Source organism: Desmodus rotundus, chromosome 1 (assembly GCF_022682495.2).
Source record: "Desmodus rotundus isolate HL8 chromosome 1, HLdesRot8A.1, whole genome shotgun sequence".
Classification (NCBI taxonomy): domain Eukaryota; kingdom Metazoa; phylum Chordata; class Mammalia; order Chiroptera; family Phyllostomidae; genus Desmodus; species Desmodus rotundus.
Window position 1 is genome coordinate 90,124,153 of NC_071387.1, and position 22,994 is coordinate 90,147,146.

A 22,994-nucleotide genomic window follows, 5' to 3' on the forward strand; every position below is an offset into this window, starting at 1 on the left:
AGAGACCCAGAAGGTGAGTTCATAATACTCAAAGGAAGAATCCACCAAGAAGACATAAACATTGTAAATATATATGCACCCAACATCGGAGCACCCAAATACATAAAGAAAATCTTGGAGGACTTCAAGAAAGATATTGACAGCAACACAATTATAGTAGGGGACTTTAACACCCCACTGTCAAAAATGGAAAGATCTTCCAAACAAAACATCAACAGGGATATTGTGTCACTTAACAATAGCCTAGAGGAAATGGACTTCAGTGATATATATAGAGCTTTTCATCCCAAAGAAGCAAAATACACATTCTTTTCAAGTGTACATGGGACATTTTCAAAGATAGACCACATGATAGGACACAAAGCAAACCTCAACAAATTCAAGAACATTGAAATCATATCAAGCATTTTCTCTGACCACAAGGGACTGAAACTAGAAACCAACCCCAAAGGAAAAAACCCCAAACACTCAAAATCATGGAGACTGAATAGCATGCTATTAAACAATGAATGGGTCAAGAATGACATTAGGGAAGAAATCAAAAACTCTCTGGAAACAAATGAAAATGAACTGACAATAACCCAAAACCTATGGGACACAGCAAAGGTAGTCCTGAGAGGGAAGTCCATAGCAATACAGGCCTACCTTAAGAAGATAGAAACGTTTCAAACAAACAACCTAACCCTACGCCTACAAGAACTGGAGGAACAACAACAAAGACAGCCCAGAGCAAGCAGAAGGAAGGAAATAACCAAGATCAGAGCAGAACTAAATGACATAGAGACTAAAAGCACAATTCTAAGGATCAATGAATCCAGGAGCTGGTTCTTTGAAAAGATAAACAAAATCGACAAGCCTTTAAGTAGGCTCATCAAGAAGAAAAGAGAGAGGATCCAAATAAACAGAATTAGAAATGAAAGAGGAGAGATTACAACTGATACCACATTGTAAGGAATTACTATGAAGAACTGTATGCCAAGAAATTTGAAAACCTGGGTGAAATGCACACATTTCCAGAAAAATATAATCTTCCAAAACTGAATGAAGAAGAAGCAGAAAACCTGAACAGACCAATAACAGCAGACGAAATTGAAGCAGTCATCAAAAAACTCCCAACACACAAAAGCCCTGGACAGATGGTTTTACAGGAGAATTCTACAAAGCATTTAAGGAAGAGCTAACCCCTATCCTTCACAGACTATTCAAGAAAATCCAAAATGATGGAAGACTCCCAAACTCTTTTTATGAAGCTAGCATCATCCTAATCCCAAAACCAGATAAAGACACAATGAAGAAAGAAAACTTCAGGCCAGTATCTCTGATGAACATAGACGCTAAAATTCTCAACAAAATATTGGCAAACCACATCCAGCAATACATTAAAAAGATCATACACCATGACCAAGTGGGATTCATCCCAGGGATGCAAGGATGGCACAATATTTGCATCAATAAACTTAATACATCACATAAACAACAGCAAAGACAAAAATCACAGGATCATATCAATAGATGCAGAAAAAGCATTTGATAAGATACAGCACCGATTTCTGATAAAAACTCTCAGCAAAGTGGGAATAGAGGGAGCATTCCTCAACATAATAAAGGCCATATATGAGAGACCTACAGCCAACATCATACTCGATGGACAAAAACTTAGAGCTTTCCCACTAAGATCAGGAACAAGACAAGGATGCCCTCTCTCACCACTCCTATTCAACATAGTATTGGAAGTCCTAGCCACAGCAATCAGACAAGAAAAAGCAATAAAAGCCACCCAAATTGGAAAGGAGGAAATGAAACTGTCACTGTTTGCAGATGACATGATAGTGTACATGGAAAATCCTATAGACTCCACCAAAAAACTACTCGACCTAATAAATGAATTTGGCAAAACAGCTGAATACAAAGTCAATACTCAGAAATCAAAGGCATTCCTGTACAACAACAACGAAACTGCAGAAACAGAAATCAGGAAAAAAATCCCATTTGATATAGCAACAAGAAAAATAAAGTACCTAGGAATAAACCTAACCAAGGAGGTAAAAGACCTGTACTCAGAAAACTACACAACACTGAAGGAATAAATTAAGGAAGACACAAACAAATGGAAGCATGTACCATGCTCATGGATTGGAAGAATTAACATCATCAAAAAGGCCTTACTACCCAAAGCAATTTATAGATACAATGCAATCCCTATTAGATATGCATGACATATTTCACAGATATAGAACAAACATTTCAGAAATTCATATGGAACCATAAACGCCCCTGAATAGCTGCAGCAATTTTGAGAAAGAAAAACAAAGCAGGAGGGATCAGAATACCGGATATCAAACTGTATTACAAGGCCACTGTAATCAAAACAGCCTGGTACTGGCATAAAAACAGGCACATAGACTAATGGAACAGAACAGAGAGCTCAGAAATAAACCCAAGTCTTTACGATCAAGTAATATTTGACAAAGGAGGCAGGAGCATAAAATGGAGCAAAAACAGCCTCTTCAACAGATGATGTTGGGAGATCTGGACAGCTACGTAGAAAAAAAAATGAAACTCGATCACCAACTTATGCCATAAACAAAAATAAACTCAAGATGGATAAAAGACTTAAATATAAGTCGTAACACCATAAAAGTCCTAGGGGAAAACATTGGCAGGAAAATCTCAGACATTCCACGCAGCAACATCCTCACAGACACATCCCCTAAAGCAAGGGACATAAAGGAAAGAGTAAACAAATTGGACCTCGTCAAAATAAAAAGCTTCTCCATGGCTAAAGAAAACAGCATTAAAATAAAAAGAGAACCAACTGTATGGGAAAACATATTTGCCAATGATACCTCAGACAAGGGCCTGATCTCCAAAATATATAAAGAACTCACACGACTGCACTCCAGGAAGACAAACAACCCAGTTAAAAAATGGGCAAAGGACTTGAACAGACACTTCTCCAAGGAAGACATACAGAGGGCCCAGAGACATATGAAAAGAGGCTCAGCATCACTAGCCATCAGAGAGATGCAAATTAAAACCACAATGAAGTACCATCTCACACCAGTCAGAGTGGCCAACATAAATCAACAAGCAAATGTTGGAGAGGATTTGGAGAAAAGGGAACCCTAGTGCACTGTTGGTGGGAATGAAGACTGGTGAGGCCACTGTGGAAAACAGTATGGAATTTCCTCAGAAAACTAAAAATAGAACTGCCCTTTGACCTAGCAATTCCGCTGCTGTGATTATACCCTAAGAACTCTGAAACACCAATCCAAAAGAACCTATAAACTCCAATGTTCATAGCAGCACAATTTACAATAGCCTAGTACTGGAAGCAACCTAAGTGCCCATCAGCAAACGAGTGGATCCAAAAACTATGGTACATTTACACAATGGAATTCTATGCAGCAGAGAGAAAGAAGGAGCTTATACCCTTTGCAACAGCATGGATGGAACTGGAGAGCATTATGCTAAGTGAAATAAGCCAGGCAGTGAAAGACAAATACCATATGATCTCACCTTTAACTGGAACATAATCAACAAGAGAAAAAAGCAAACAAAATATAACCAGAGACATTGAAGTTAAGAACAATCTAACAATAGCCAGGGGGGAGTAGGGAGCAGACAGTGAGGAGAGGGGATTACAGTAACTACTATAGAGGACACTTGGAGAAAATCAAGGGGGAGGGTGGAAGTGGGGGAAGGAGGGAGCTTCGTTTGGGGTGGGGTGGAGGGATGGGGAGAAAAGGCATACAACCGTAATTGAATAATATTAAAATTTTTTTTAAAAAGGAAGAAAATCATTTGTTCCATTTTGCCATTTTAAGCATCAATTTATTCTAAATTTTTAACAATAAAAAACCTCAAAATCAGATTGTTTATATTTATGAATGAATAGCATGTAAGTAGAAGGGGAGGAGGAAACTAGAAATGTCATCAGTTTTTTCAAAATAAAACCAAGTACACCCAGACTCAGGAGGGCCGCTGAGCAACTCCAGGAACATGAGCATGGCAGCAACAGTAAGGAAGCTGACGCGGGGACCAGCCGACCCAGGGAAAGACGCAGCCCAGGGGCTACAGCTCTGGAGTCCCCGGCGGCCGCCCCGCCGGGGAAAGAGATCCCAGAGGTCCTAGTGGACCCACGCAATCAGGGGCGCTACTTGCGGGGCCGCTTTCTGGGGAAGGGTGGCTTTGCCAAGTGCTTCGAGATCTCGGACGTGGACACTAAGGAGGTTTTCGCGTGCAAGATCGTGCCTAAGTCACTGCTGCCTAAGCCGCACCAGAAGGAGAAGATGTCCATGGAGATATCCATTCACTGCAGCCTTGCCCACCAGCATGTCGTAGGCTTCCACGGCTTTATCGAGGACAAGGACTTCGTGTTCGTGGTGTTGGAGCTCTGCAGCTGGAGATCTCTCTTGGAGCTGCACAAAGGGAGGAAAGTATTGACTGAGCTTGAGGCCCGCTACTATCTGCGGCAGATTGTCCTTGGCTGCCAGTACCTGCACCGAAACTGGGTCTTTCACCGGGACCTCAAGCTAGGCAACCTCTTCCTGAATGAGGATGTGGAGGTGAAATAGGGGATTTTGGACTGGCAACCAAAGTCGAATATGATGGAGAACGGAAGAAGACCCTGTGTGGAACTCCTAATTACATAGCTCCTGAGGTGCTGAGCAAGAAAGGGCACAGTTTGGAGGTGGATGTGTGGTCCATTGGGTGTATCATGTATACCTTGTTAGTGGGCAAACCACCTTTTGAGACATCTTGCCTAAAAGAGACCTACCTCCGGATCAAGAAGAATGAGTACAATATCCCCAAGCACATCAGTCCGGTGGCTGCCTCCCTCATCCAGAAGATGCTTCAGACCGACCCCACTGCCCGCCCCACCATCTACTCAAGGACGAGTTTTTTACCTCTGGCTATATCCCCGCCCATCTCCCCATCACCTGCTTCACCATTCCACCAGGTTTTCCATTGCTCCCAGCAGCCTGGACCCCAGCAACTGGAAGCCACTCTCAGTCCTCAATAAAAGCACAGAGAACCTCATGCCTGAGCAGCCCTGAGTAAAAGAGGAACCAGCAGTTCGAGAGACCAGCGAGGCAGTGGACTGCCACCTTGGTGACTTGCTGCAGCAACTGCACAGCGTTCATGCCTCTAAGCCCTCAGACTGGGGGCTGGTGAGGCAAGAGGAGGCTGAGGATCCTGGCTGCATCCCTATCTTCTGGGTCAGCAAGTGGGTGGACAATTCGGACAAGTATGGCCTTGGATATCAACTGTGCGACAACAGCGTAGGGGTGCTCTTCAATGACTCAACATGCCTTATCCTCTACAACGACGGTGACAGCCTGCAGTACATAGAGCGTGACGGCACAGAGTCCTACCTCACTGTGAATTCCCATCCCAACTCCTTGATAAAAAAGATCACCCTCCTTAAGTATTTCCGAAACTACATGAGTGAACACTTGCTGAAGGGGGGGGCCAATATCACACCACGGGAGGGTGATGAGCTGGCCCAGCTGCCCTACCTGCATACCTGGTTTCGTACCCGCAGTGCCATCATCCTGCACCTTAGTAATGGCTCTGTGCAGATTAACTTCTTCCAGGACCACACCAAACTCCTCCTGTGCCCACTCATGGCTGCCGTGACTTAGATTAATGAGAAGCGGGACTTTCGCACATACCGCCTGAGCCTCCTGGAGGAATACGGCTGCTCCAAGGAACTGGCCAGCCAGCTCCAATATGCCCAAACCAAGGTGGACAAGCTGCTGAGCTTACGCCAATTGCCTCAAGACCTCCTCGTAGGCCTGTCCCCTCTGGACTGGTGCCCCTTTCCCCTCCACCAGCACCTTGGCCTGTTGTGGTTAGCACCCACAGTGCTGGTTTCTATATGTGCCCCCAACCCTGGTGGCTGTGGAGAGAGCCATGGCAGGTGGGGGCTGCTGTGTAAGTTATTTTTGTACATGTTCACGTGTGGGTTCTGTAGCCCCCTCCCTTCCTTCTCAACCCTGCCATATGTACAGAATATTGCTGTTGGATTCAGGACTGTCCTTTCCTTGTCTTTATATACATTAAATGCATGAGAATTTTTTTTCTTGTAAAAACCCCCCCAAAACAAACAAACAAACAAAAACCCAAAATAAAACCAAGCACAAAATTCAATGAAAAAAAAAAAGAAGAAAACTCTTAAGCTTAGCTAATTGGGGAAGTATCAAGAAATAAATGCATTAAGCAACTTATGTATTCCTTGGTTTTTCTTTTATCATTGAACATAAATGGGACTCTAAAGCTATAGTGGTTCTGAGAATGCAAATTACTGGTCAATTGGTCTATAAACAAACACAGCTGAAGGAGCGCCTTCCCTCACAGCATCCCCATGTGGACTCTTGCAGTGAGAAGAAAGTTGTTTTGGGAAAGGATGGAGCATCACCTGGACTTCCTGTTGCCCCATTCCAAAGCCCTACCTTGGAACATCTCACAATGTTGTCTCTCACGTTGCCAAACCACAGAGTTTCTGTGCTGCAGGGTATGTCTTGGAGAAGGCCTGTGCCCAAGTGACGATCAAACTGGTTTATGAGTTGCAGCAGAGACCCCCATAAAGAGGCACCTCCATCAAATAACTTCACGTACTCTGAGATGATCTTTTTCCTCCTGATAGTTTACAGCAGGAATTGCAGCAATTCCCTGTCCCTTCAGGCTGCAATTGTATGAAACTGCCAACACAGTTCACCTGTTCTGTGCACTCTGGTGCCATCTGAAGGAACATTTTCGTTTGGTGGGTCCCTGTGGAAACATTAAAGGCTAAAGAGTTTATTTTTTTTCAGCTACAACTTTAACTGAGAAACACGTCTGGACATGGAAGGAATGTCTGGCATGCTTGACCGCACACATGACTTCCTCACTTTGGTGGTGACATTGCACACTCTAGGACTGTCTGCATCAGCATCAAAGATTTGACCCAAATCTTGTAAGGAGTTTGATACTCTAAAAGCTGGTCTTCTGAGGTGCTTTTGTCACCAAATGAATGTGTAATATTATGTTTTTCATATTGAAACACAAGTTTGTTGCCTTTCCAAAACACAAATCCCCAAGCTACTGACTGAACACTGGACAGAATTTTCATCTTTTTGAGGGAATGGAGACCCCTTGTGGGACAGTTTGGCAGCAAATTCTTTCACCACTGGACTTACTTGGATGACAATATTGGCCATGTAATGAAGCAAATATTTCCATTCTGCATCCTTCAGTTGCCACTACGGATGCTGCAGAAAAACCATGATTTTGGGGAAACAAGTACCCTTGCAGGTGGATAACTCCCCAAACTTTGACAGGCTGAAGGAAAGTGCTTCTGCAGATTGTCACTGGAAATGGTTGAGCCTGATTCATGTTATTCTGTGTCAAACTTTGATGACACAAAAGCCCTGACAAACCCGTTTCAGTGTTACTTGCACTCAGTCTCCCTTCAAATTTAATCATGATTTACATGTCTTCCCTCACTGACTCAGGCTCATTAACATAAGGACAAAAGAAAACAAGCAACATGAATTCAATTTAGAAAATCTTTTGGAGCAATTTTTTTTTTTTTTTTTTTACTGACACAACCCCATACTTAACTGGCAAAGTATGTTAAATTTTTCTTTTCCTATGCATTTTTGGGGTTCAAGGTTTTGACTCTTGGTACCATTTAAATAAAAATCTGAAATTGATTTGATATTGGAATAAAAGACCACTCACTCCATAATTCCAACTTTTATACTAGCCAAGCAATCACAGCATTCTCATTAAAATGTGATTACAAGAAGATATGAAAATTTTTGTGTTAGATGCAATTTTAGATCTGTTCCCACTTTCACTCAAATAGACCTTGAATCTTAAAATAAGTTATAACCAAATGAGACCAAGACTTTTTAAAAACATGCTTTTAACTTCTCTCTATGTGCAGGCATTAAATACCTTTTCAATGTATAAAAAATGTAAATGCAAAAGGTTTGGTGTATGTATTTCTGGGTGGGGCATTTTTCTGGGTAGGAGGGGCACAGCTTTCTTCAGGTTTTCAAAGGAGTCAGTGATGCTCATAAAGAAAGGAACTGTAGCATGTGGCCAGGGTGGTTGCTCCAACTTGTTCCACCTAGCTCTAGTTACTCTCAATTATTGCCTGGGCTATTGAGTTCCTAGCACACATTTGCACCCCAAATAGCTACTATTTTAAAACAAAAAAAAATGCCAGAGAGGTTAATAAGTCCAGTCTCTGGTCCTTAGATCAATAAGTCGTTGAGTTGTGCATGGATTTCCCAAAGGTAAACAGATTTCTACTTAATGTTACTGTTCTCATAAGCATCAGCCATGTTTATTATAAATGTGCTGAGGTGTTTTTTTCTAATCTAATTTATAAATTATTCTTATTACTTTCAGATGTTGAGCAGAAAATTCTGGGGGGTTCCCAGTGTCCTTTATTTTTACACCTTTATTTACTCCATCTGTGAGAAGCCTATATGACCTTTCTCCATGGCCCCTTTCCTTATGTTCCTTCCCTCTGATTCCCTGCTCCTATAAATCCTGGTTCTTCTCTTGCTTGAGTGTTTCTCCTTTGACACATTTACTAGCATTTTGTTCCTTCCACACGCATACACGACTGTCCTTCAAGACCCATCTGCTTGTTTGTGTCCACATTTGTTCCTGTAGAGCCTGTTTCACCCTGCCACCTCCTCCAGTCCTACTCCTGCAGCTCCACTGAAACCTGGCTGCAGGAGACATCACGAGTTCTTTCAGCTGGTATGTGGTTTATTTTAATAGTTACATACTTATTTGATTGTTACCTTCCATTCATGGCAAGGAATACTGGATTCAATTCCATTAGTTATATGAAGTTTCCTATTTAAAAACACAAAAATTGAGTTGGAAAGCAGAGGTCGACAAAATTTTCTGTCAAGTGTCAAAAGGTCTTGGTTGCAACCACCCGATTCTGCTGTTGTATATTGAAAGCAGCCACAGACAGTTCATATAGGAATAGGTGTGTGACGCAGATCTCGGCCCGCAAGATCTGCTGTTGAGGTTTCAGTATTCAAACGCACATACACACGGACTACAGAAATCCTGTGGAGGAAAAGGTGCTACGTGGCCACTCTCCAAGTTAGAGAGAAACCCCTTCACCCCCGCCTGGACAGGCTTTATTGTTTTTCTAGGCGCCCTACATCAAAGATGGTCCTCATTTATTATTCATAGGTTTGTTTTGGGTGGTTATCTTTGCTGACAAAAGAGAGGATGTCACTGAATACATCAAAGGAGGATATTTGCAATGTAAAAGGAGAAATGGTCCAAACAGCTATGTCCTATACCTGGAGGGTCTAGCCCAGATTCTGTAAAGATAAAAATACTCAGTAAACATTTGCTTCTTCAATTCAGGGTGAGGGAGTTTTTTAGCAAGAGCAAGTCTCATAGCAGTCTAAGTACAATGCAGGCCTGATTTCCCACTGGAGAACTTATCCATGGACGTGGGTCCTGCCAGCCAACCTCACTCCCCACTGGCTTTTCCGAGTGGGGGCTGTCACATTTCCGACACTTGGAACGGTTCCCCACAGGTGTGGTCACATTTGGCTTTCAGGCTATCATCTATGGGATTCTCATTTAAAGGAAATTATTGGGTTGGCCAAAATGTCCGTATGTTTTTTCTGTAAAATAAAAGACACATTTTTCATTTTCATCAGTAACTTTATAGATTTGGATATTTTGAGTATGTCGGCTATCTCCCACCTGGTAGAATGTTGATTGTTCTCAGTTAATGTCTCGATTTCATCACTATCAACTTCAACTGGTCTACCCAACCATGGAGCATTGTCCAGCAAGAAATTTCCAGAATGAAACTTCGCAAACCACTTTTGACATGTTCCACCAGTCATAGCACCTTCTCCATACACTGCACAAATCTTTTTTGTGTGTGTTTCAGTTGTGTTTTCACCTTTCTTGAAATAAAGCAAAATATGCCAAAATGTGTATTTTCTTTCATCTTTAATATTAAAATGGCTGCACAAAAATTCACCAATTTTGATAAGTTCTTAAAAAAGGCACACTGATATGACAGCTGTCACAATACAACCTAACAAAATTGTTTCAAATGGAATTAAAAACAACTAAGTGCCACTAGACTCATGTTACAGAAAAAAAAACAAGTGCACGTTTTGGCCTATCCACTGTTATTAGAATAAGAGTTCAAGAAGTGAGTGTACATAGCAGCAATCATAACCCTGAATGTACATTCATTAAGACTTGGTCTAAGTTATCACTTCGTTCAACTTTTGTTTCAATTACTATGTATCTTCATGGTGCTAGGAACATGTATTCCCTGTCTTGAGGTGTCACCCACCACTGTGGGTCGCTCTGCCTGATGTCGCTCCTGGCAACAAGATGGAGCAGATCAAAAATTTGATACTTTGGCCAAGGGAAACAGGACAAGCTTGAGCTCCAAAGGCACCTTCTGCCCAATTCTGGGGAATTAGCAGAGTCTTAAAGGGTTGGAGTTAGGCAGGTTCAGGGGCGGTGATTTCTGAGAAAAGGGTGGAGAGTTCTTGGATTTCCAAGAGAGCATGTGTGGTTCCCAGACATGCTTGGGACATGCCTAGCCATACGTCAACCAGCTCATTTAATGTTAAATCTCTACCCTCTGCCCAAGACTGTTAGTATGCTAATGAAGAAAAGTTTGTCTATCGGTTACTTGGGAAGGTATTTCAGGTACCATCTTGGATCTTTCCAGGACAAACTTGTTTCTTTTCTTTTTTTTAAAAATTACTTTATTGTTGTTCAGTTACAGTTGTCTGCATTTTCTCCCCACTCCTCCCCCCACCCCAGCCACACCCACCTCCCTCCCTTGCTTCCACCCTCCCCCTTGGTATTGTACATGGGTCCTTTCTAGTACTTCCTGAACACACTTCTCTCCACTGTCCCCTCCCCACTCCCCTCTGGCTATTCTTAGATTGTTCCTAACTTCAATATCTCTGGTTATATTTTGTTTGCTTTTTTTCTCTTGTTGCTTATGTTCCAGTTAAAGGTGAGATCATATGGGATTTGTCTTTCACCGCCTGGCTTATTTCACTTAGCATAATGCTCTCCAGTTCCATCCATGCTGTTGCAAAGGGTATAAGCTCCTTCTTTCTCTCTGCTGCATAGAATTCCATTGTGTAAATGTACTGTAGTTTTTTGATCCACTCATTTGCTGATGGGCATTTAGGTTGCTTCCAGCACTTGGCTATTGTAAATTGTGCAGCTATGAACATTAGGGTGCATAGGTTCTTTTGGATTGCTGTTTCAGGGCTCTTAGGGTATATCCCAGCAGTGGAATTGCTGGGTCAAAAGGCAGTTCCATTTTAATTTTCTGAGGAAATTCCATGCTGTTTTCTGCAGTGGCTGCACCAGTTTGCAATCCCACCAGCAGTGCACTAGGGTTCCTGTTTCTCGACGTCCTCTCCAACACTTGTTGTTTGTTGCTTTGGTTATGATGACCATTCTGACCAGTGTGAGGTGATATCTCATTGTGGTTTTAATTTGCATCTCTTTGATAGCTAGTGATACTGAGAATCTTTTCATATGTCTCTGGACTCTCTGTATATCCTCCTTGGAGAAGTGTCTGTTCGAGACCTTTGCCCATTTTTTAATTGGGTTGCCTGTCTTCTTAGAGTGGAGTTGTGTGAATTCTTTATATATTTTGGACATTAAACCCTTGTCTGAGGTATCATTGGCAAATATGTTTTCCCATACAGTTGGTTCTCTTTTTATTTTAATACTGTTTTCTTTGGCCATGCAGAAGCTTTTTATTTTGATGAGATCCCATTTGTTTATTCATTCCTTTATGTCCCTTGCTCTAGGGGACATATAAGTGAAAATACTGCTGCGTGAGACATCTGACATTTTCCTGCCTATGTTCTCCTCTATGACATTAATGGTGTCCTGACATGTATTTAAGTCTTTTATACACCTTGAATTTATTTTTGTGTATGGTGTAAGTTGGTGATTGAGTTTCATTTTTTTGCATGTAGCTGTCCAGCTCTCCCAACACCATTTGTTGAAGAGGCCATTTTTGCTCCATTTTATACTGCTGCCCCCTTTGTCAAAAATTAATTGACCATAGAGATTTGGGTTTATTTCTGGGCTCTCTGTTCTGTTCCATTGGTCTATGTGCCTGTTTTTATGCCAGTACCAGGCTGTTTTGATTACAGTGGCCTTGTAATACAGTTTGATATCAGGTATTGTGATCCCTCCTACTTTGCTCTTCTTTCTCAAAATTGCCTAAGCTATTTGGGGTCATTTATGGTTCCATATAAATTTTTGACGTGTCTGTTCTATATCTGTGAAATATGTAATGGGTACTTTAATAGGGATTGCATTGAATCTATAAATCACTTTGGGTATTAGGGACATTTTGATGATGTTAACTCTTCTACTCCATGAGCATGGTACACGGTTCCATTTGTTTGTGTCTTCCTTAATTTCTTTCTTCAGTGTTGTGTAGTTTTCTGAGTACAGGTCTTTTACCTCCTTGGTTAGGTTTATTCCTAGGTACTTTATTTTTTTTGTTGTTTCTATATCAAATGGGAATTTTCCCCTGATTTCTGTTTCTGATGTTTCATTGCTGGTGTACAGGAATGCCTTTGATTTCTGGATATTGAGTTTGTATCCTGCTGTTAGGCAAAATTCATTTATTAAGTCAAGCAGTTTTATGGCAGAGTCTATAGGATTTTCTATGTACACTATTGTGTCATCTGCAAACAATGACAGTTTCATTTCCTCCTTTCCAATTTGGATGCCTTTTATTGCTTTTTCTTGTCTGATTGCTGTGGCTAGGACTTGCAATACTATGTTGAATAGAAGTGGAAAAAGTGGACACCCTTGTCTTTTTCCTGATCTTAGTGGGAAAGATTTCAGTTTTTGTCCATTGAGTATGATGTTGGCTGTAGGTCTCTGATATATGGCCTTTATTATGTTGAGGAATGCTCCCTCTATTCCCACTTTGCTGAGTGTTTTTATCAGAAATGGGCACTGTATCTTATCAAATGCTTTTTCCGCATCTATTGATATCATCATGTGATTTTTGTCTTTGCTGTTGTTGATGTGATGTATTATGTTTATTGATTTGTGAATATTGTGACATCCTTGCATCCCGGAGATGAATCCCACTTGGTCATAGTGTATGATCTTTTTAATGTATTTCTGAATGCGGTTTGCCAATATTTTGTTGAGAATTTTAGCGTCTATGTTCATCAGAGATATTGGCCTGAAGTTTTCTTTCTTTGTTATGTCTGTGTCTGGTTTTGGGATTAGGATGGTGCTGGCTTCATAAAAAGAGTTTGGAAGCCTTCCATCATTTTGGACTTTTTCGAATAGTCTGTGAAGGATAGGGGTTAGCTCGTCCTTAAATGCTTTGTAGAATTCTCCTGTGAAACTGTCTGGTCCAGGGCTTTTGTGTGTCAGAGGCTTTTTAATTACTGCTGCAATTTTGTCTGCTGTTATTGGGCTGTTCAGGTTCTCTGCTTCTTCTTCATTCAGTTTTGGAAGATTATATTTTCCTAGAAATGTGTGCATTTCACCCAGGTTGTCAAATTTCTTGGCATACAGTTCTTCGTAGTAATTTCTTACAATCCTTTGTATTTCTGTGGTATCAGTTGTAATCTCTCCTCTTTCATTTCTAATTGTGTTTATTTGGATCCTCTCTCTTTTTTCTTTTTCTTTTTAAAATATATTTATTGATTTGCTATTACAGTTGTCCTATTTCTCCCTCTTCACTCAACTCCATCCTGCACACCCCTCCTTCCCACACTCCCCCCCTATAGTTCATGTCCATGGGTCATACATATAAGTCCTTTGGCTTCCACATTTCTTAGACTACTCTTACCCTCCCCTTGACTATTTTCTTACTACCATTTATAGTACTTATTCTCTGTACCTTTCCCTCCTCTCTCCCCCTCTCACTCCCCTGTCGATAACCCTCCATGTGATCTCCATCTGTGGTTCTGTTCCTGTTCTAGTTGTTGGCTTAGTTTGCTTTTGTTTTTGTTTTAGGTGTGGTTGTTAATAACTGAGTTTGCTGTAGTTTTTACTGTTTATATCTTCTATCTTCTTTTTCTTAGATAAATCCTTTAACATTTCATATAATATGGGCTTGGTGATGATGAACTCCTTTAACTTGACTTTATCTGAGATGCACTTTATCTGCCCTTCCATTCTAAATGATAACTTCACTGGATAGAGTCATCTTGGATGTAGGTCCTTGCCTTTCATGACTTGGAATACTTCTTTCCAGCCCCTTCTTGCCTGTAAGGTCTCTTTTGAGAAATCAGCTGATAGTCTTGTGGGAACTCCTTTGTAGGTAACTGTGTCCTTTTCTCTTGCTGCTTCTAAGATTTCCCTCCTTATCTTTAATCTTGGCTAATGTAATGATGATGTGCCTTGGTGTGTTCCTCCTTGGGTCCAGCTTCTTTGGGACTCTCTGAGCTTCCTGGACTTCCTGGAAGTCTATTTCCTTTGCCAGATTAGGGAAGTTCTCCTTCATTATTTGTTCAAATAAGTTTTCAATTTCTTGCTCTTCCTCTTCTCCTTCTGGCATCTTTATAATTCAGGTGTTGGAATGTTTCGAGGTGTCCTGGAGGTTCCTAAGCCTCTCCTCATTTTTTTGAATTCTTGTTTCTTCATTCTTTTGTGGTTGAAAGTTCCTTTCTTCCTTCTGGTCCACACCGTTGATTTCAGTCCCAGTTTCCTTCGCATCACTATTGGTCCCCTGTACATTTTCTTTTGCTTCTCTTAGCATAGCCTTCATTTTTTCATCTAGTTTTCGAACAAATTCAACCAATTCTGTGAGCATCCTGATTACCAGTGTTTTGAACTGTGCATCTAATAGGTTGTCTATCTGTTCGTTGCTAAGTTGAATTATTTCTGGGGCTTTGATCTTTTATTTTATTTGGGCCTTCTTTTTTTTTTTTTTTTTTGCCTTGGCGTACCTGTTATGTAAAGGGGCGGAGCCTTAGGTGTTCACTGGGGCGGGGTAATGTTGGTGGCTTTGCTGTGATGCTGTGTGTGGGGGAGGGGCCAAGAGGGAGCAATGGCGCTTGCTCCACTCTCTGCTGGATTTCAGTCACTCCCTTCACTACCCACAATCAAATTGGGCCCCTCTGGTGCTGACTCCCAAGTAGGTGGACTTTTGCACGTTCTCGGCCCCTGTGGGTCTCTCCAACGAACTCTCCTGTGAGGCTGTCAGTTTCTCCTGTTGGCTCCTCAACCCCCACAGGTGTTTTCAATCAGAGGTTTGAGGCTGTGTATCCCTTCACTGGGGCCCTGGGTCTGTGGTCTGTTTTTCTCCCCCGCGGTTCCTCCCGGTTTATTTATGCGGGAATATGGGGCTGCGGGGTCTGCTAGCTGTTGCACTGCCCACCCTCTTCTCCATCACCTCGCTGGCTCTGGCCCTCCTGGTTTATCTGTGCGTGAATGTGGGGCCACGGGGTCTGCTAGCGGTTGCACTGCCTGCCCCATTTGTTCCACAATCTGCCAGTCTCTGGGTCCAGCCATGTTGCCATGAGTCCTGTCCGCCCCGGCTGCCTGTCTCTGCCCCTCCTACCCGTCTGGACGAATGTTTCTCCTTTATCTCCTTGGTTGTGGGGCTTCTGTGTGATTCGATTTTCTGTCAGTTCTGGTTGTTTTTTGTTTTTAAATTGTTGTTGTCCTTCTTTCAGTTGTGCGAGGAGGCGCATTGTGTCCACCTACGCCTCCATCTTGGTTTCCTGTCTCTCCTTTTTTCTTGATAAGCCTGATTAAAGGCTTGTCGATTTTGTTTATCTTTTCAAAGAACCAGCTTCTGGATTCATTGATCCTTAGAATTGTGCTTTTCGTCTCTATGTCATTTAACTCTGCTCTGATCTTGGTTATTTCCATCCTTCTACTTGTCCTGGTCTGTCTTTGTTCCTCGAGTTCTTGTAGGCGTAGGGTTAGGTTGTTTGTTTGAAATGTTTCCATCTTTTTAAGATAGGCCTGTATTGCTATGAATTTCCCTGTCAGGACTGCCTTTGCTGTGTCCCATAGGTTTTGGGTTCTTGTGAGTTCATTTTCATTTGTTTCCAGATGATTTCTTCCCTAATCTCATTCTTGACCCATTCATTGTTTAATAGCATGCTATTTAATTTCCATGATTTTGAGTGTTTGGGGTTTTTTCCTTGAGATTTGTTCCTCGTTTCTGTCCCTTGTGGTCATAGAAAATGCTTGATATGATTTCAGTTTTCTTGCATTTGTTGAGGCATGTTTTCTGTCCCATCATGTGATCTATCTTTGAAAATGTTCCAGGTGCATTTGAAAAGAATGTGTATTTTGCTTCTTTGGGATGAAGAACTCTCTATATATCAGTTAAGTCCATGTCATGTAGGGCATTGTTCAATGCCACAATATCTTTGTTGATATTTTGTTTGGAAGATCTGTCCATTTTTGACAGTGGGATGTTAAAGTCCCCTATTGTAATTGTGTTGCTGTCAATATCTTTCTTGAAGTCCTTCAAGATTTTCTTTATGTATTTGGGTGCTCCTATGTTGGGTGCATATATATTTACAATGTTTATGTCTTCTTGATGGATTCTTCCTTTGAGTATTATGAAGTGACTTTCTGGGTCTCTCTTTATGGCCCTTCTTTTGAAGTCTATTTTTTCTGATATGAGTAATGCTACCCTGGGTTTTTCCCTGTCCTTTTGCTTAGAAAAATTTTTTTCTAGCCCTTCACATTCAGTCTGTGTAGGTCTTTTGTTTTGAGGTGGGTCTCTTGTAGGCAGCATATGTGTGGGTCATCCTTTATTATCCATTCTGCTATTCTATTTTTTTGATTGGGGCATTTATTCCATTTATGTTTAAGGTTATTATTAATAGGTACTTATTCTTTGCCACTTTTTCCAACCTGTGTTCCTCTCTCTTTCACTGTTTTTTTCCTGTTCTTAAAGCCAACCCTTTAGCATTTCTTGCAGAACTGGTTTGGAGGAGGTATATTCTTTGAGGTTTCTTTTTTTCTGGGAAGCTCCTTATTTGGCCTTCCATTTTTATTGAGAACCTTGTTGGATAAAGAAGTTTTGGTTGCATGCCCCTGGTTTTTATTACTTGGAATAATCCTTGCCATTCCCTTCTGGCTTGGAGTGTTTCCATTGGGAAATCAGCTGCTAAGCTTATTGGGGCTCCCTTGTATGTTACTTCCTGTTTCTCCCTTGCTGCCTTTGAGATTCTCTCTTTATATTGGGATTTTGCCATTTTAATTATGGTGTGTCTTGAAGTGGGACTCTGTGATTTGGACTCTGTGTTTTCCCTGGATTTGTTTGACCTGTTCTCTCATGAAATTAAGGAAGTTTTCTATCATTACTTTTTCATACCGGTTTTCAATCCCTTGCTCTTATTCTTCTGGAATCCCTTTTGTATGGATATTATTATATTTCATGTTGGCCTGCATGTCCCTTAACCCCTCTTTATTCTTTCTGAGCCTCTTTTCCTTTTCTTCTTCATTCTGGGTGTTTTTTTCAACCTTGTCCTCCAGCTTGCTGATCCGATCCTCTGATTCATCTAGCTTGCTTTTGATTCCTTCTACTATGTTCTTCAGTTCAGAAATTGTATTCGTTATTTTCTCTTGGCCCTTGTTGATAGTTTCTATTTCCTTTTTCATGTAGATATAGTTTGCAGTGAGTTCATTGTAGTTTCCCTGTAGTTTTTGGTAGGTCTTTATGAGCTCATTGAGCTTCCTGAGAACCATTGCTTCGAACTCAATATCTGATAGTTGAGTTGCCTCTTTTTCAGTTCAGTTAGCATTCTTTCTGAGGCTTCCTTGTTTCCTTTCATTTGGGGATTGTTCCTTTGTCTTCCCATTGTCGGTGGGGCTCTTTTTGTTACTCTCTGCTTCTTAAATTGATCTGTTCTGACTCCCTGGGTTTATGGTGTGAACTTATGTGGTAGAATACCTTTCATATCCACTGGTGCAGTCTCCTTGATCTGTTGATCTCACTGGTCTTGGGCTGTTGTTTATGTTGGCTGTGTGTTTATAAGGAACCATTCCAAGCATGGGAAATGTGGCCCAGTCCCCACTCGGAATATCCAGTGGGGAGCAAGGTTGATGGGCAGGACCCATGCCCACAGACAGGTTCTCCCATGGGAAATCAGGCGTGCATTGTACATAGGCTGCTATGAGGCTTGCTCTTGCTAAAACTCCCTCACCCTGAATTGAGGCAGCAAATGCTTACTGAGTATCTTTAACTTCCTAAAGTCTGTGCTAAGCTACCCAGGTATGAGGTGTCACCAGTTTCCCCCTTCATCTGTAACATCCTTCTTTTTGAAGTAATTAGCAGTGTTCTGTCCTTTGTTGTCCATAAAATGTAATCACCTGTGGTGAACCTGTGCATAGTAAATGAGGACCATCCTTGATGTAATGTGCCCAGAAAAGCAATAAAAGCCTGTCCAGGCAGGGGTCAGCTTTCTCTCGGGCTCTCTCTAGCCCTCTCACCCTCTCTCACTTAGAGAGTGGCCATGCCATCCCTTTTTCTCCACAGGATTTCTGTAGTCCATGTGTATTTGTCTATTGCTGCCACAACACAGGATCTTCCAGGCCGGGATCCTCATCAGTGTATGTCTTTGGGTTTTGATTGTAGTTGGGTCTTTCTTTGGTGGGTCCCTCCAACCAGCTGGTTAACTGAGGGTTACTCCATCCACCACCTCTTGTATTCTGTTGTGTAGGTGTGGGTAGATTGTGCTGAAGGTGGTTCTTCTTTGTGTAGATGGTTTTGAGGATTTCCTCTTGCTCTTATTCCATTATTTGTTCTGAGTAATTTCTCCACCATTTAGTTATATTTCTAGATAGGTCCCTGGGTTGAGTTAATGTGACTTACACTCCCTCCTTCTCTTGTTATCTGTTGGTGTTTCCTTTGTTGGTGGGTTTCCTCTTCTAGGGGGTATACTGGTGTTCACAGTTTGCACCTACTCTTTTTTGTGATCACTTGGAGGGGAAGGTGAAATGGTAAGACAGCAGGAATGTATTCTGTGATATTTAAGTATCAACCTGTAGAGAAGAGATAGGAGATCATTTCGACATGTATAGTGTTAAACGTGATATTTCACCCTAGCCACTTTTAGAAAGGGTGGAAAGAAGGTAAGGCTTTTGTTGGGGAATAGGATTTTGAGTTGGATCTAGAGAGCAGTGAGCTTGTGGGAGGTCAGATTATGAGGTAAATAGAGAGTAAAGGATAGAAATAGTTGTAGTATGCGAGAGAATAGAGTTAACCCCAACAGTAATAAACTTCAGGAAGCAGTGAAGTGGGCTAAGATCTGGGAGGGGTACTATGTAGTATTTACAATTGTATGGAACAGCAATTATTTACAATAATAATGGAACAACATTCATATGACAGAATCTATGTGGTCTGGATAACAAGAATAGGAAGTATAGGACCTAGAGTATTGTGTTAATGGAACACAAGTGAAGTGAAAGACAGTAAATTAAAAATACACTGAGAAAGAGAGAACAAGGGAAACCAGTCAAACAATGCAATTTAGCCAACAAAGAGAAGAAGAGTAAACAAAAAGAAGAGAAATATAAAAATACTAATAAATTGGAAGATGTAAGAATAATGAAAAAATAATAATACAAATATACAATAACTTGCAAGTTCTCTGGAGTAGCAAAGTGAAATTTGTCTCACTGTCTCAGCTGTTGGGATGACCCTTCTTTGGGTCCAACTTTGGGTCTTTTAACAGTTCCAGGTTTTATTGTCTCACTTGTGGGAATTAAAAAAAAAAAGATGAGAGCAGGAAAAATAGATAAAAAGGGAAGGAAAGGAAGAAGGAATAAAAAAAGAAAGAAGGAACGAGAGGAAGAAGGAGTTAAAAGAAAAAAGAATTACTTTAAAAAAAAGAAAAGAAAAAGAAAGAAGAAAGCCTCCTGGCTTCAAACTGGCCAAGCCAGTTCTGCTGTTCTTCCTGGCTGCAGTGGGGTGAGGGGGCTTTGGTTTAGCTTTTCTCCCTTCCTGAGCGGCACTCACCCAGCTTCCAGCCCAGTTCCCCAAGTTGCCGCTGGGCCCCCAGTACTCCTCTGCGCCCAGCCTAGGCCTTCAGTCCACCAGTTGCGCTGTCCCTGAGGTGCACCAGTTAGGGGCAATTCACACACCCCCTCTCGCTCTTTGCTGTCTTAGATACTAGGGACTCTTGGCGCCCCCTCAGGCCACTTCAACTCCCCCTCACCCCACTGAATTAAGACTTTCTGGGGATTGCTGACTCTATGAGCCCTGCAGTTCTTCTTTGCAGGTGCATCTCCGCCTTCCTGCCAGAGAGCCAGTCAGCCCTGCAGGGCAGGGGTGCCACCGTGGGTACCCCTGCAGATGCAGGTGCGTACCTCCTCTGCTGCTTCCCCTGGGGTGTAGGGTTTGGGTGCGCAGTGCCTCTGTGAGTAAGGGTCAGGTGCACTCCATCCCAGGCCTGCAAGTGTGGCAGGACGAGCAGCTGCTGGTCCCTCAGGTTTGGGCGCACACTCTCCCTGGGGCTGCGAGCATGAGCGTGGGGCCTTCCGTGCCACCCCTGAAGCAACGCGAGGCTGGGTTGGGAGGAGGCCAGAGTGGTTGCTTCAGGAGAATTGCCCAAACAGCTGCTGAGTGTCTCTTGTGTCACTTTTTCTTTTTGAAAAATTCCTCCAGATCAAGCCTGCTGCTCCATACTAGGGCCTGGCCTCTTATGTAGCCCACTTCTCCAACTAGACATGGGACTATCCAGGTCAGGGCCCCAACTGGCCCAACTCTCAACTCTCCCCAGCCAGCGTCCACAGTCTGTGGGTGCTCACAGCTGCTGTGTGTTTGCCATTTCGTCCGTATTCCCCTCTCTGTGACTTCAGGCAACCCTGTCTCTCCCAGTGCTGCTCAAACCTTATTTGGCAGGGGAGAGAGCTGTTGACCTGGCTTTCTCCCAAAAACCTTGCAGCAGACCCGGTGGGTGCCAGATTTGGGGCTGCAGTTGCCCTGGTTACCATGCTGGTTCCAGGAACCTTATTTTCCTGAAGCACTCTCCTTACCATCTGATTTTTCAATGTCCTCTACAATTTTTGGTCTCCAATCTTCTTATATGCTGGGGTACTGTTGGTTGTTCACTCTGTTCCTCAGAAGATTGGCTAGGTGTTTCAACCTCGTGCAGAGGGAAGTGGACTCAGCTCCCATCTATCTCACCTCCATCGTCCTCCTCATCACATTAATCTCCACACTTGTTTCTTAGTTGTGGCCCTTGGGGTTTCTTATCAGTTCCCCAAAGCAGGCCTACCTACTCACCTTGGAATTTTTTTCCCAGTACCAGTCATCTTTTATTAGGTGTTAGTTACAAAATGAAAGGTTTCAGAGGTTCTGTGCAAAGATAATGGTAAGGGATACAGGGTCCATACTGGGTCCTCTTCAGTGGTATTTGCATTGCCACTTATGTTTGAGTTCCTTATAAGAAAAGCAGTACTTAAAAATCACCTAAGGTGCCAGCACCATAGAAACTCCAGCAACAATTCTTTTCTTCACATTGACATACTTGTTGTAATACCAGTAGTAACCTCTTTGAAATGCTCCACCAGTGCCTTTAGGGATGGAATCCCACATCAGTATCCAGCTTGGCAGCTCCCCTAGTTTGACATCCATGAGTCTCTTCTCTTTCAATACTACAACTGACACCATCTTGGAGTCCGGGGTTGGAATTTAAAAAAATATATGTTTTATTGGACCAAGATGGAGGCATAGGTAGACACACTGTGCCTCCTCGCACAACCAAAAGAAGGAGAACAACAATTTAAAAACAAAAAACAACCAGAACTGACAGAAAATTGAACTGTATGGAAGTCCAACAACCAAGGAGATAAAGAAGAAACCTTCATCCACACTGGTAGGAGACACGGAGATGGCCAGCTGGGGTGGAGAGGACTCATGGCAAGGCAGTGGCTGGCGGATCCAGAGAGGTGGCAGATTGTGGAACAGGGCAGGCCAGGCTGCAGCTAGCAGACCCCAAAAGGTGGTGGCTGGCAGACGCTGTGGCTGCACATTCATGCATAGAAAAACCGGGAGGAACAGTGGGGGAGTGAAACAGACCATGCAAAGCAGGGCTCCAGCGTGGGGAAATAAAGCCTCAAACCTCTGATTGAAAACACCCATGGGGGTTGAGCGGGCAGTGGGAGAAACTCCCAGCCTCACAGGAGAGTTTGTTGGAGAGACCCAAAGGAGTCTAGAATGTGCACAAGCCCACCTACTCGGGAGTCAGCACCAGAGGGGCCCAATTTGATTGTGGGTAGTGAAGGGAGTGACTGAAATCCGGCAGAGTGGAGCAAGCACCATTGCTCCCTCTTGGCCCCTCCCCCACACACAGCATCACGGCAAAGCCACCAACATTACCCCGCCCCAGTGAACACCTAAGGCTCCACCCTTTTACAAAACAGGTGCGCCAAGGGAAAAAAAAGAAAAAAAAAAAAAAGAAGACCCAAATAAAATAAAAGATCAAAGCCCCAGAAATAAATAATTCAACTTAGCAACAAACAGATAGACAACCTATCAGATGCACAGTTCAAAACACTGGTAATCAGGATGCTCACATAATTGGTTGAATTTGGTTGTAAACTAGATGAAAAAATGAAGGCTATGCTAAGAGAAGCAAAAGAAAATGTACAGGGGACCAATAGTGATGCGAAGGAAACTGGGACTGAAATCAACGGTGTGGACCAGAAGGAAGAAAGGAACTTTCAACCACAAAAGAATGAAGAAACAAGAATTAAAAAAAATGATGAGAGGCTTAGGAACCCCCAGGACACCTCGAAACATTCCAACATCTGAATTATAAAGATGCCAGAAGGAGAAGAGGAAGAGCAAGAAATTGAAAACTTATTTGAACAAATAATGAAGGAGAACTTCCCTAATCTGGCAAAGGAAATAGACTTCCAGGAAGTCCAGGAAGCTCAGAGAGTCCCAAAGAAGCTGGACCCAAGGAGGAACACACCAAGGCACATCATCA

At 42.4% G+C, this 22,994-nt stretch overlaps 1 protein-coding gene and 1 pseudogene across 1 annotated transcript; one reads left to right on the top strand and one right to left on the bottom strand.

The window, feature by feature from the left end:
* The first annotated feature begins 4,002 nt into the window (after positions 1-4,002).
* On the top strand, positions 4,003-20,708 carry LOC112304708 (serine/threonine-protein kinase PLK1-like). Its single transcript, XM_053912921.1, is given in 8 exon segments — positions 4,003-4,059; positions 4,062-4,572; positions 4,575-4,883; positions 4,886-4,960; positions 4,963-5,926; positions 20,280-20,359; positions 20,449-20,569; positions 20,666-20,708. Coding segments are annotated over 8 exon segments (2,160 nt in total).
* A 698-nt stretch (positions 20,709-21,406) lies between these two features.
* On the bottom strand, positions 21,407-21,673 carry LOC112304653 (ATP synthase subunit f, mitochondrial pseudogene; annotated as a pseudogene).
* Between the last annotated feature and the right edge of the window lie 1,321 nt (positions 21,674-22,994).